Genomic DNA, 14239 nt, shown 5'->3' with positions numbered 1-14239 from the left:
TTTCCCCGCCCTGTGGCTGACCTCAAAGTGGTATGGCTGTAAGGCCAGGTACCATCTTAGGATGCGTGGGTTGGAGTCCTTCACAGCCAGAAGCCATCAGAGGGGTGCATGGTCCGTCACCACCTTGAACGAGCTGCCTAGGAGATAATATCGTAAAATATCAATAGCCCATTTAACGGCTAGGGCCTCCTTCTCTATTGTGGAGTATCCCTGTTCCCTCGGGAGCAGTTTGCGGCTGATATATACGATTGGGTGTTCCTCCCCACCTTCCCCTTGAGACAGTACGGCGCCGAGCCCCCGTTCGGAGGCGTCGGTCTGTAAAACAAACGGTTTAGTAAAATCGGGTTGCGCTAGTATTGGGGCCTGGGTCAACCATTGTTTCAGTGTCTTAAAGGCGCTGTCACATTCGGGCCCCCACCGTACCTTATTTGGGGCGGCGTTCCGGGTTAGATCTGTTAACGGGGCTGCCAGGCTTGCGAAGTCTGGCACAAATCACCTGTAGTAACTGGCGAGCCCCAAAAATTGTCGGACTTGTCGTTTTGTGGTCGGCGCGGGGTAGTCCCGCAAGGCCTCGATTTTACCTATCTGCGGTTTGATTTGGCCCGCCCCTACCGTGTAGCCCAGATATGAAACCTCCCTCTGGCCAAAGTGACATTTAGTGGGGTTGACGGTCAACCCGGCGTCCCGCAATGAGGATAACACTGCCCTTATTCGCTGTAGATGCTCGGCCCAGGTTGGGCTAAATATGATTATGTCATCCAGGTAGGCTGCTGCGTAGGGCGCGTGAGGCCATAACACTCGATCCATCAGCCGCTGAAACGTTGCGGCGGCCCCGTGAAGTCCGAAGGGCATCCGCTTAAATTGATACAACCCGAAAGGCGTAGAAAAGGCGGTCTTGTGACGGGCATCATCTGTTAACGGGATCTGCCAGTATCCTTTCGATAAGTCTATCGTGGACAAGTACCGGGCTGCTCCCAACTTTTCTAACAGCTCGTCGATTTGCGGCATCGGATAGGCATCGAACACCGACAGTGCGTTGACCTTCCGGAAATCAATACAAAACCGGATCGTGCCGTCGGTCTTAGGAACCAGCACGATGGGGCTCCGCCAGGCGCTGTGCGACTCCTCTATCACTCCCCAGCATAGCATTTTGTCCAGTTCCTGTCGCACCGTCCCCCACATTTTCCTCGGGAGCGGCCTGACCGAATCCCTCACTAGGCGGCCCGGCTCGGTCACGATTGGGTGGCGGGTTAGTTTAGTCTGCCCCGGCGTTTCTGTTAGGACTTGGGAGAAATCGTCAAGGAGCTTACGGAGCTCCTTATCCTGCTCGGGCGTCAGCTGTACGCCTAGATGGGGTCCCCTGATCACCCCCTGCTCCCTAGGGGTTCCTACACCACCCGCCAGAGCCTCTCGCTCACGCCACGCCTTAAGAAGGTTAATATGGTAAATATTGGTGGCTTTCCTCCTACCGGGCATCCTGATTTCATAGTTTACGTCTCCTACTCTCCTGGTCACTTCAAAAGGGCCCTGCCACCGAGCTAACAACTTAGATGATTGCTCCGGTAATAGCAGCAGGACCCTGTCCCCAGGCTGGAAGGTGCGCAGATGGGCGTTTTGGTTATAATGTCGCGCTTGGTGTTCTTGTGCCCCCTCTAGATTACGTTTTGCAAGATCCCCTACCCAGCGTAGTGTTTCCCTTAACTTGAGAATGTACTGGACCGTGCCCTGCACCCGGGTCTCCTGCTCCTCCCAAGTTTCCCTTATTATGTCTAGGAGCCCCCGTGGTTGCCTACCGTACAGGAGTTCGAATGGGGAGAAGCCTGTGGAGGCTTGGGGTACTTCCCTTACGGCGAACATCAACGCTGGCAGGGCCCGGTCCCACTCTTTGTGTTCTTCTTCCACAAACTTCATGAGCATCCCCTTGAGTGTTCGGTTGAACCTCTCCACGAGGCCATCGGTCTGGGGATGGTAGACTGATGTCCGTAAAGTCCGTACCCGTAACAGGCGGCATAGTTCCTTCATTAGGGTAGAGGTGAAGTTTGTCCCTTGATCGGTAAGGATCTCTTTGGGTAAACCTACTCGCGAAAAGATCTTAATCAGTTCATTTGCCAGGGTGGGGGCGGTGGTATTCCGGAGCGGGATTGCCTCCGGATAGCAAGTCGCATAGGCGATGACTACCAGTATATACTGGAATTGGTTTTTGGTTCGTTCTAAGGGGCCCACTATGTCCATCGCTATCCTTTGGAAGGGGACGTCTATTACCGGCATGGGAATTAGGGGTGCCTTGGGCGCCTGCCCCGGCCCTGTTTCCTGGCACTCGGGGCACGAATCACAAAAGTCTTTTACCATGCGGTAAATACCTGGCCAGTAAAACCTTTGCAGTAGGCGGCTCACCGTCTTTTCGTATCCGAGGTGCCCGGCCCAGGGGTTACTATGGGCTAGCTCCATCAGTTGCCGGTGGTATCTAGTTGGGACAATTAATTGGGTGGTCACCTCCCCGGGTTCCCGCCCCTCGGTGATTCTATAGAGGCAGTCGTTCTGGATCTCGAAGTACGGCTATGTTAGATTCTCGGTCGCGGCCTCACCCTCACTCCCCGCTCCGGACGCATTCTCCCAGGCCCGTTGTAACAGAGGGTCTTCTCTCTGTTCGCGCACGAAATCAGGGGGGCATTCGCCTTCGCCTAGGGGCAGGTCCGCCCGGGGTCCTCCCCCCGGTTCGTCGGGTGCCGCCGCACCGGGATCGGCGGCCAGGACGGCCTCTCTCCCTTGCCATTCCCGGAGGGCCTGTTCAAATCTCGGCCAGTCTCGGCCGAGGAGGACTGGGTATACTAGTCCCGGAACCAGGGCTACATAGGCCCATCCCCCCGATATTCTATCTTTCAGGTGTACCCATGTGGTGGGGTATGATTCCACCCGTCCGTGTATACATTGCACGTGCACAGGTGGCCCCCGCGGTCCGTTAGCCGGGACCAGGTCGGCGCGTATCAAGGTCTGACCACACCCCGAGTCTACCAGGGCAGTAACTGTCTGGCCTTCCACTTCCACCTCCCTTAATATTCTGCTCGCGGGGATAGACCCGACCCCCGTTTGACCCGCCATTACCTGGGTAAAGGAGCAGTCCATGTATGGGCAGTCCCGTTTGAAGTGCCCTTCTTGGCCGCCCTGGTAACACACACCGCTGGCACCTCGCGATGGGGGTGGGTTGTATTTCACCTCCTCCCGGGTCATGGGCCGCGGCGGGGGCTCCTCCATTGCTGGCTTACTCCACACCGGTGCCAAGCGCCGTACTCCGCCCTTCCCGGGGCTGGGGGGTCCCGCTGGGTTACGGATTTCCCCTTGCTGCGGGGGGAGTCGAGCCCCTCGCCCGGCTCCCGTGGGCTGTTCTTTCCGCGGCCCACTCGCTTCGCCTCCTCCCTCGGCCACCAAATAGTCCTCCATTAAGGTTACCGCTTCGCCTAGTGATGTGGGCCGGTGTCGCCGCACCCACCATTGTCGTCCCCCCCCCCCCCCCCCCGGTAGGATGTGGATAAATTGTTCCACCACCACCTTCTCTGCTACTTGGGGCCCCGTTTGCTGGTCTGGTTCTAACCAGCGCCAGCCGGCCTCCCTGAGTCGCTGGGCTACCGCCCACGGCCGAACCCCGGGTGGGTATTTTTCCTGTCTGAACCGTTGGCGGTACGTCTCGGGTGTGACGCCTAATTGGTCCAGGATTGCCTCCTTCACCTTAAAATAATGTAGGGCATCCCACGGGTCTAGACTCCGATACGCCAGTTGGGCTGGGCCCGTGAGGTACGGAGCTAGTATTGTGGCCCAGTGTTGGTCTGGCCACCGGGCGGCGGTGGCTACGCTTTCAAACGTGACTAGGAAGGCCTCTGGGTCATCTGAGGGGCCCATCTTAGTCAGCCTCACGGGTAGTTGGGTTAGGGCCCCCCCCATCCGCCCCTGGTATCGGGGCCTGACCTCCGCCTAAGCTCCCCCATTGCCTCACCCAGCGGTCCTGTTGCGCTTGAAACTGCTCCGAGACGTCCCGCAGGAGCTGGGATTGTTGGTCCCACTGCTGGGTGGCCAGCTGTTGCAGCAGAGCCGTCTGCTGCTGTTGCTGTTGACGTTGGTTGTCCGATAGCCACTTAAATACTTCCGCCACGTCCATCTTCCCGTGAGTCTACCTTTCCACCGTACGCAACGAGTTGGCTCGCTCGGGGCTTCCTTCTGCCCGCGGCTTCCCTTTTTCCGTCACCGGTCTCTCTCTCTTTTTTGGGGGGGGGGGTCTCTAACTCTGCTAGTGTTCGGGGTTCGCAGTACTACCTACTGTGCCCACATTCTCCACCACGTGTGACGGTGTGGCGCCCCGCCACCTCCGTTCGACTCTTAAAGTTCCCCGCTGTTGCGGCCGCACCGAGGTAGCTGTGGTTTCAATCTCCCGTACTGACCGGGGAGATAGGGGGGTCCGGGCCCTCCCTCTCTCCTGGACCCCAGCCCAGGGCCCTAGGGTCAGGATCAATTTATCCTGCCCTGCTGGGGGGGGGGGGTGCTGACCCGCAACTCACCAGCACGCCGGCTCCTTGCCCTGCCCTGGGCTACTTCCTATCTCCCTCCCGCGGGTCTCTCTGCCTAACCCTCGGCGTCCCCTGCTCCCGCGCTCCCAGTCTCCGACTCGTCTGGGGGTGCCCGGGCCTCCCAGCACCCGCCCCGCTACGCCCCGTTCTCCTCTGCTCTCTCGCTCTGCTCTGCTCTGCCCTCCGCCTCTCCTCCTCCCTGCCGGCAACAGCCGGCATTTTGAACTGCCCGCCTCCGGCGTGCGGGCGTGGTGACGTCACACGCCACGTACCCGGGCTCCTCCTCCTTCCCCTCTCCCCAGCTTGCGGCCAACGGGGAATCCCTGGCGCCGCCGCTCAGCTGAGCGGCAGCGGCTGAGCACACGGCACACGTCCCCCCCAGGGGTTGAGTCACCCCGAAGACGGTCAGGGCGACCGCCGGTTTAGTGTGGGGCGGGCTCGCCTCCCAAGGGGGGGGGGGCAGACCCGCTCCGTCACATAGAGGTATATAAAATCATGAATGGTGTGAAGAAGGCAGTTAAAGAAAAGTTTATTAGTTCCCTAAATAGAAGAACTAGAGGACACCAAATGAAATTAATGGGGAGCTGGTTTAAAACTAATAAAATAAAGTTCTTCTTCACACAGCATGTAGTCAACCTGTGGAACTCCTTGCCAGAGGAGGCTGTGAAGGCTAGGACTATAAGGGTACGTCTAAACTACATGCCTCTGTCGGCAGAGGAATGTAGATTTTTTTTTTGGCAAAGGCAAATGAAGCCGCGATTTAAATGATCGCGGCTTCATTTACATTTACATGGCTGCCGCGCTGAGCCGACAAACAGCTGATCAGCTGTTTGTCGGCTCGCGCGCTAGTCTGGACGTTCCCCCTGTCGACACCAAAGCCCTTTGTCGGCAGCCCCGGTAAACCTCATTCCACGAGGAATAACGGGGCTGCTGACAAAGGGCTTTGATGTCGACAGGGTGAACGTCCAGACTAGAGCGTGAGCCGACAAACAGCTGATCAGCTGTTTGTCGGCTCAGCGTGGCAGCCATGTAAATGAAGCCGCGATCATTTAAATCGCGGCTTCATTTGCCTTTGCCTATGTGTCTAATCTACATGCCTCTGCCGACAGAGGCATGTAGTCTAGACACAGCCTAATAGAGTTTAAAGAGAAGCTAGATAATTTCCTGGAGGTTAGGTCCATAAAAGGCTATTAGCCAGGGGATAAAATGGTGTCCTTGGCCTCTGTTTGTCAGAGGCTGGAGAGGGATGGCAGGAGACAAATCGCTTGATCATGGTCTTCGGTCCACCCTCTCTGGGGCACCTGGTGCTGGCCACTGTCGGCAGACAGGATACTGGGCTAGATGGACCTTTGGTCTGACCCAGTACGGCCATTCTTATGTTCTTATGTTATGTTCTTATGTACTCAGGATCTCCTTTTATGTTAAAACCATCAGGCACCCAGGCACATGAGAGTGTGACCTGCTCCCGAGTAACCCAGGGAGGAAAAAGGGGGTTACATAGATATTGGATGAAAGGAGAAGTTGGGTCCTTATTAGTAAGGAATGGGGAAAGAGATGCACGCCATTGGAAAACATGGGGTGAGACTCATAAGAACAGACATACTGGGTCAGACCAACGGTTCATCCAACCCAGTATCCTGTCTGCCGACAGTGGTCAATACCAGATGCCCCAGAGGGAGGGAACAACAGGGAATCCTCACATGATCCCTCCCCTGTCACCCACCTCCAGACAAGCAGATGCTAGGGACACCATTCCTACCCATCCTGGCTAATAGCCATTGATGGACCTAACCTCCATGAAGCTATCTAGCTCTTTTTTGAACCCTGTTCAAGTCCTAGCCTTCATTGCATCCTCTGGCAAGGAGTTCCACAGGTTGACTGTGCACTGAGTGAAGAAACTTCCTTTTGTTTTAAACCTGCTGCCTATTAATTTCATTTGGTGACTCCTAATTCTTATGTTATGCAAACAAATAAATAACTTTTCCTTATTCACTTTCTCCATACCTGTCATGATTTTATAGACCTCTATCATATCCCCCCTTAGTCTCCTCTTTTCTAAGCTGAAAAGTCCAAGTAGTCTTAATCTCTCTTCACATGGGACCCGTTCCAAACCCCTAATCATTTTTGTTGACCTTTTCTGAATCTTTTCCAATACCAATATATCTTTTTTGAGATGAGGCGACCACATCTGTACGCAGTATTCAAGATGTGGGCATACCATGGCTTTATATAGAGGCAATAAGATATTTTAATGATTCCTAACATTCTATTTGCTTTTTTGACTGTCTCTGCACACTGAGTGGTTGTTTTCAGAGAACTATCCACAATGACTCCAAGATCTCTCTTGAGTAGTTGTAGCTGAATTAGTCCCCATCATATTGTACATGTAGTTGGGATTATTTTTTCCAATGTTCATTACATCTGTAATGTCCAGAGTGACTTAGACAAATTGGAGGATTGGGCCACAAGAAATCTGATGAGGTTCAACAAGGACAAGTGTAGAGTCCTGCACTTGGGACGGAAGAATCTCAAGCATAGTTACAAGCTGGGAACCAACCAGCTAAGTAGTAGTTGTGCAGAAAAGGACCTGGGGGTTACAGTGGATGAGAAGCTGGATATGAGTCAACAGTGTGTCCTTGTAGCCAAGAAGGTTAATGGCATATTAGGTTGCATTAAGAGGAGCATTGCCAGCAGATCCAGAGATGTCATTATTCCCCTTTATTCGGCTTTGGTGAGGCCACATCTGGAGTATTGTGTCCAGTTCTGGGCCCCCCACTACAAAAAGGATGTGGACGCATTGGAGAGGGTCCAGCGGAGGGCAACCAAAATGATTAGGGGGCTGGAGCATATGACTTATGAGGAGAGGCTGAGGGAGTTGGGTCTGTTTAGTCTGCAGAAGAGAAGCGTGAGGGGGGGATTTGATAGCAGCCTTCAACTTCCTGAAGGGAGGTTCCAAAGAGGATGGAGAGAGGCTGTTCTCAGTAGTGACAGATGGCAGAACAAGGAGCAATGGGCTCAAGTTGTGGTGGGAGAGGTCCAGGTCGGATATTAGGAAAAACTATTTCACTAGGAGGGTGGTGAAGCACTGGAATGGGTTACCTAGGGAAGTAGTGGAGTCTCCATCCCTAGAGGTGTTTAAGTCTCGGCTTGACAAAGCCCTGGCCGGGTTGATTTAGTTGGGATTGGTCCTGCCTAGAGCAGGGGGCTGGACTTGATGACCTTCTGAGGTCTCTTCCAGCTCTAAGGTTTACATTTATCAACATTAAGTGATTGGGCAACAAAATGGCAAATGAAATTTAGTTTGGCCAAATCTTTTTGAAGCTCTTCACAGTCTGCTTTGGTCTTAACTATCTTGCCACCTCACTGTTTACCCCTTTCTCTAGATCATTTATAAATAAATTGAATAGGATTGGTCCCAGGACAGACCCTTGGGGGACCCCGCTAGTTACCTCTCTCCAATCTGAAAACTTACTATTCATTCTTACCCTTTGTTTCCTGTCTTTTAACCAGTTATCAATGAAAGGACCTTCCTTCTTATCCCATGATAACTTACTTTACTTAAGAGCCTTTGGTGAGGGATCTTGTCAAAGGCTTTCTGGAAATCTAAGTATACTATATCTACTGGATCCCCCTTGTCCACATGTTTGTTGACCCCCTCAAAGAACTTTAGTAAAGCATGATTTCCTTTTACAGAAACCACGTTGACTTTCCCCACAACAAATTATGTTCATCTACGTGTCTAACAATTTTATTCTTTACTATAGTTTCAACTAATTTGCCCAGTGCTGACATTAGACTCATCAGCACCGACGGATGTGTTTGAAAAATTAAGGGGCTATATTCACTTGTATATGAGAGAATTGCTATTAGGAGTCTTGGGTGGGCCATGACAAATGGGGACTGAACCTCAGACCCTAAAATCCTAAGTTCTACTGCCTGAGCTGAAAGACTCAGGTCTGTTAGCACAGTGGTTGTCATACATTCAAACTCATAAGCCAATGGAATTGGAAAGAGTGCCATAGACATAAGGAGAGAAGTCCTCAATGACAGGTAAAGGATGGACATGGTTAGGGTGGGAAGATATAAGCAGCAGGGAAAGGACTTAACATGATGAACAATTGTTCAGTTGCTGAGATTGTGCTCATTGGTCAGCCTTGAAGCTGGGGAAATGTTTTCTTGGTGGTATGAAGTTGGTATGGGGAAAGCATAGAATCATATACTAGGACTGGAAGGGACCTCGAGAGGTCATCGAGTCCAGTCCCCTGTGCTCATGGCAGGAACAAATACTGTCTAGACCATCCCTGAGGGTATGTCTACACTACAGCGCTAATTCAAACTAACGCATCCAGACTAAAAAACTAGTTCGAATTAGCGTTTTGCTAATTCGAACTAGCATGTCCACACAGAGTGGACCCTGAACCGGGGTTAAGGATGGCCGGAAGCAGTGCCGGCAGGGCATCAGAGGAGGACTTAGAGCGTGGAGATGCTGTCTCAGGCTAGCCGAGGGCTGTGCTTAAAGGGTCCCGACCCCCACCCCGGACAGACAGTTCTAAGGGGTGTCCCGCTTGCAAAGCAGTCCTGGCTTGGAGTGCCCTGAGTGCCCACACTGGGCACATCACAGCACTCGGCCATCAGCCCGGCTGCACTTGCCGCAGGCTGCCATCTGGGGGAGAGGGGGCAATAGGGGGGCTGCAGGAGAGGTTCCACCCCAAAAGCCAGCCCAGTCCTCCCCATCCGGGGCTCATGCCCCATTCCTCCCTCACCTCCTTCCACTTACCCTTCCCTAGCCCCTTTTCTTGATGTACAAAATAAAGGACAATTGCGTTCAAAAATGGAATCTGTCTTTATTGAACAAAACTGGGGGAGACTGGGAAAAGGAGGTGGGAGAGGGGAAGAGAGAGGCTGGGAGAGGGGAGGGCAACTAAAATGATCAGGGGTTGGGAACAGGTCCCATATGAAGAGAGGCTAAAGAGACTGGGACTGTTCAGCTTAGAAAAGAGGAGACGGAGGGGGGACAGGATAGAGGTCTCTAAAAGCAGGAGTTGGGTGGTGAGGGTGCATCAAGAAAAGTTCTTCATTAGTTCCCATAAAGAAGGACTAGAGGACACCAAAGGAAAGGAATGGGTAGCAGGCTTCAAACTAGTAACAGAAAGTTGTTCTTCACAAAGCAAAGAGTCAACCTGTGGAACTCCTTGCTGCAGGAGGCTGTGAAGGCTACAACTAGAACAGAGTTTAAAGGGAAGTGAGATCAAGTCATGGAGGCTGGATCCATGGAGTGGTATTAGCCAGGGGGTAGGAGTGGTGTCCCTGCCCAAGGTTTGTGGAAGGCTGGAGAGGGATGGCACGAGACAAATGGCTTGGTCACTTTCTTCGGTCCATCCCCTCCAGGGTCCCTAGGGTTGTCCGCTGTCGGCAGACAGGCTACTGGGCTAGATGGACCTTTGGTCTGACCCAGGATGGCCATTGTAAGCTCAGGGCTCAGGGGTCTCAGTGGACCCCCTTGATTTTCATGCACACCTGCTCCTGGGTGGCCAGGCTGGCAGCTCTCCTGCCCTAGCCGGCCACTTTCCTGTGCCTAGTGCGGAGATCGTGGACGAGGTCCACGATGTCCGCACTAGCCCAGGCGGGTGCCTGCCTCTTGCGGTCCCAGGCAAGCTCCCGGGAGCCGCCAGCCTGGTCCCGGGAAGAGGGGGTGGGCTGGGGGACATCGGGTGGGTGGCTCGATCCGTGCCAGGTGCAGGGTCTGCTGGCGGGGTGCTGGCTGGCTTGCACCTGGCACGGGCACCGTAGCCAGCCCGTGCCCCTTTAAGGGGGCCGGGGCCGGGAGGGGGGCAGACGAGTTTCCCTGGTGTTGGCCAGAGTGGCCACCAGGGAAAGCTGGGGAGGGCTAGCCTCCCACTAGTTCGAATTAAGGGGCTACACACCCCTTAATTCGAACTAGTAAGTTCGAACTAGGCTTAATCCTCGTGGAATGAGGAATACCTAACGTCCGTTAGTTCGAACTAACTTTGTAGTGTAGACATACCCTGATAGACATTTATCTAACCTGCTCTTAAATATCTCCAGAGATGGGGATTCCACAACCTCCCTGGGCAATTTATTCCAGTGTTTGACCACCCTGACAGTTAGGAAGTTTTTCCTAATGTCCAACCTAAACCTCCCTTGCTGCAGTTTAAGCCCATTGCTTCTTGTTCTATCCTCAGAGGCCAAGATGAACAAGTTTTCTCCCTCCTCCTTATGACACCCTTTTAGATACCTGAAAACTGCTATCATGTCCCCCCCCAATTTTCTCTTTTCTAAACTAAACAAACCCAATTCTTTCAGTCTTCCTTCATAGGTCATGTTCTCTAGACCTTTAATCATTTTTGTTGCTCTTCTCTGGACCCTCTCCAGTTTCTCCACATCTTTCTTGAAATGCAATGCCCAGAACTGGACACAATACTCCAACTGAGGCCTAATCAGCGCAGAGTAGAGCGGAAGAATGACTTCTCGTGTCTTGCTCACAACACACCTGTTAATGCATCCCAGAATCCTGGTTGCTTTTTTTTGCAACAGCGTCACACTGCTGACTCATATTTAGCTTGTGATCCACTATAACCCCTAGATCCCTTTCTGCCGTACTCCTTCCCAGACAGTCGCTTCCCATTCTGTATGTGTGAAACTGATTGTTCCTTCCTAAGTGGAGCACTTTGCATTTGTCCTTATTAAACTTCATCCTATTTACCTCAGACCATTTCTCCAATTTGTCCAGGTCATTTTGAATTATGACCCCATCCTCCAGATTAGTCGCAACCCCTCTGAGCTTGGTACCATCGGCAAACTTAATAAGCATACTTTCTATGCCAATATCTAAATCAAACAAAGAAGTCATTAAGCATCTCTGCCATTTCCAAGTTTCCTGTTACTGTTTCTCCCTCCTCACTGACCAGTGGGCCTACCCTCTCCTTGGTCTTCCTCTTGCTTCTAATGTATTTATAAAAAGTCGTCTTGTTTCCCTTTATTCCTGTAGCTAGTTTGAGCTCATTTTGCGCCTTTGACTTTCTAATCTTGCCCCTGCAGTCCTGTGTTGTTTGCCTAGATTCATCCTTTGTAATTTGTCCTACTTTCCATTTTTTATATGACTCCTTTTTTATTTTTAGCTCATGCAAGATCTCGTGATTAAGCCAAGGTGGTCTTTTGCCGTATTTTCTATCTTTCCAACGCAGCGGAATAACTTGCTTTTGGGCCGTTAATAATATCCCTTTGAAAAACTGCCAACTCTCCTCAGTTCTTTTCCCCCCTCAGTCTTGATTCCCATGGGATGTTACCTATCAGCTCTTTGAGCTTACCAAAATCCGCCTTCCTGAAATCCATTGTCTCTATTTTGCTGTTCTCCCTTCTACCCTTCCTTAGAATTGTGAACTCTGATTCCATGGTCACTTTCACCCAAGCTGCCTTCCACTTTCAAATTCTCATCCAGTTCCTCCCTATTTGTTATGATCAAAGCTAGAACAGCTCCCCCCCCCGGTAGCTTTTTCAACCTTCTGAAATAAAAAGTTGTCTCCAATGCAGTCCAAGAACTTATTGGATAGTCTGTGCCCCGCAGTGTTATTTTCCCACCATACATCTGGATAGTTGAAGTCCCCCATCACCACCAAATCTTGGGCTTTGGATGATTTTGTTAGTTGTTTAAAAAAAGCCTCATCCACTTCTTCCACCTGGGTAGGTGGCCTGTAGTAGACTCCTAGCATGACATCACCCTTGTTTTAATCCCTTTTAGCCTAACCCAGAGACTCTCAACACTTCCGTCTCCTATGTCCATCTCCACCTCACTCCAAGTGTGTGGAGATGGACATGCTCAGTGTCTAGCATAGTTAGAGTTAGAGAAACTTTGGTGAAAGGCTCATTTGTTGGCAGCACAACAAAGCAATCAGTTTACACACTATGGGTATGTCTACACTTGCTCCCTAGTTCGAGCAAAAAATGAGGAGTAACGTTAGTTCAAATTAAACCCCTTGGTTTGAACTAATGCATCCCAGAGAGCACTTCCTGGTTCGAATCAGCTGTTGGGCTGAATAACGCATGGGCGGGATTATGCTAATGAAGTGTGGGATATTTAAATCCCCGCTTCATTAGCAATTTCAGTCGGCTACATTTGCATCCTTAGCTTGAACTAGGGAGCAAGTATAGACGTACCCTGTGAGAATTGAAGCTAAGTGAAGACCTGAAATTTGGCTGAATTGATTGTAATACATTACTGCACTAAAGCCTTAGCTATTTCAGCTCCTCAGTCAGTTCTTGATACAGATATACTATACAGGATATGCAGTCCACAAGGTAGCTTCTAAGATATTACACAGGTTAAGATTCACAGACTGAAAGTAGAGAAATGTGTTCTGTTTTTAACAGCCGCTTTTCACTAAGGGTATGTCTATAGTACAGAGAAGATCGAAGCTGCCACTATCTATCTTCCAGGGTTCAAATTAGTGGGTCTAGTGAAGACACGCTAATTCAAAGTGAGAGGGGCACTCCGGTCGATGCCGTAGTCCTGCTTCCACGAGGAGTAAGGGAAGTTGAAGGGGGAGTGTTCTCCTTTTGACTTACTGCAGTGTGGAGAGCCCCAAAAGTCGAGTTAAGGTACTTCGACTTCAGCTACGCAATTACGCAACTTCAGCTATGTTATCTTAATTCAACCTTAGCCCGTGGTGTAGACATACCCTAAGGGTGTGTCTAGACTACATCCCTCTGTCGGCAGAGGGATGTAAATGAAGCACTTTGAAAGTGCAAATGAAACCGGGATTTAAATATCCCGCACTTCATTTGCATAATCACATAATGGTGCTCTTTCGAAAAAAGTGCTTCAAAATGCTTCATTTCATCCCCCTGACGACAGAGGGATGTAGTCTACACGTAGCCTTAGAAAAACATTCACTCTTGATTTAAAAATTATCATTGGTGCAGAGTCCACCATGGCCTTGGTAAGTGGTTCCATTGGTTAATTACCCTCACTGTTAAAAATGTGCACTCTGTTTCTACCAATTTCTGAAGTTGTTTAGTTTCAACCTCTAGCCATTGGATCATGTTATATCTTTTGTCTATTCCTGTGACATTTCCCCCCCTTCCAGAGTTCAGTCGGCATCTGAAAGAGCGAATGCATCACAATATCCCTCACCGTTTTAATGTGGGGCTAAATATGAGAGCAACAAAATGTGCAGTGTGTCTGGATACTGTGCACTTTGGACGTCAAGCATCTAAATGTCTTGGTAAGAGCAGGGCATGTGAGTGAATGGAGAGCAACTGAATGGTAGAATGAAGGGTTAATTCTTCAAGTCATTCAGAATAGATTCCCATGTCCTTGTTCAACGAGTATGGTTAGCTTTTCCACCAGCAGTCTTGATTATATTTTCTGGGTGTTGGTGAAAATAGATTGTTCTATCTGGGAAGATAGGTGACTGATTCCCCCGCCTAGCTAGCATGTGGTTATTTTGTTCACCTTGCCTTTCTAAAAAATAGCTGGGAATTGGGACAGTGTGAGACTACCAGGGAAAGTATATTGTTTTCTGGACCAGCACTGCCTGTGAGAATTAGAGAAATCACTACAACTCCTTTCTCAGTCTAGGAGAGTATTTGATAACATATTTCACACCATCAGAGACTTTACCATCCAGTGCTTTCTCCCTGCCAAAAAAGATTGACAGCAGCTC

General features: G+C 50.8%; 1 protein-coding gene across 1 annotated transcript in view; it reads left to right on the top strand.

Moving 5' to 3' along the window:
- The window catches only part of LOC102451575 (citron rho-interacting kinase-like), a 358679-nt gene that overhangs the window by 272024 nt on the left and 72416 nt on the right, over positions 1-14239 (top strand). Inside the window, exon 24 of the mRNA XM_075897800.1 lies at positions 13661-13798. Coding sequence (XP_075753915.1) covers positions 13661-13798 — 138 coding nt within the window. The remainder of the gene's footprint in view (positions 1-13660; positions 13799-14239) is intronic.

Source organism: Pelodiscus sinensis, chromosome 15 (genome assembly GCF_049634645.1).
Source record: "Pelodiscus sinensis isolate JC-2024 chromosome 15, ASM4963464v1, whole genome shotgun sequence".
In the NCBI taxonomy this organism is placed as follows: Eukaryota; Metazoa; Chordata; order Testudines; family Trionychidae; genus Pelodiscus; species Pelodiscus sinensis.
Note: the sequence above shows the minus strand (reverse complement) of the source record. Positions and strands in the feature narration are given on the sequence as shown.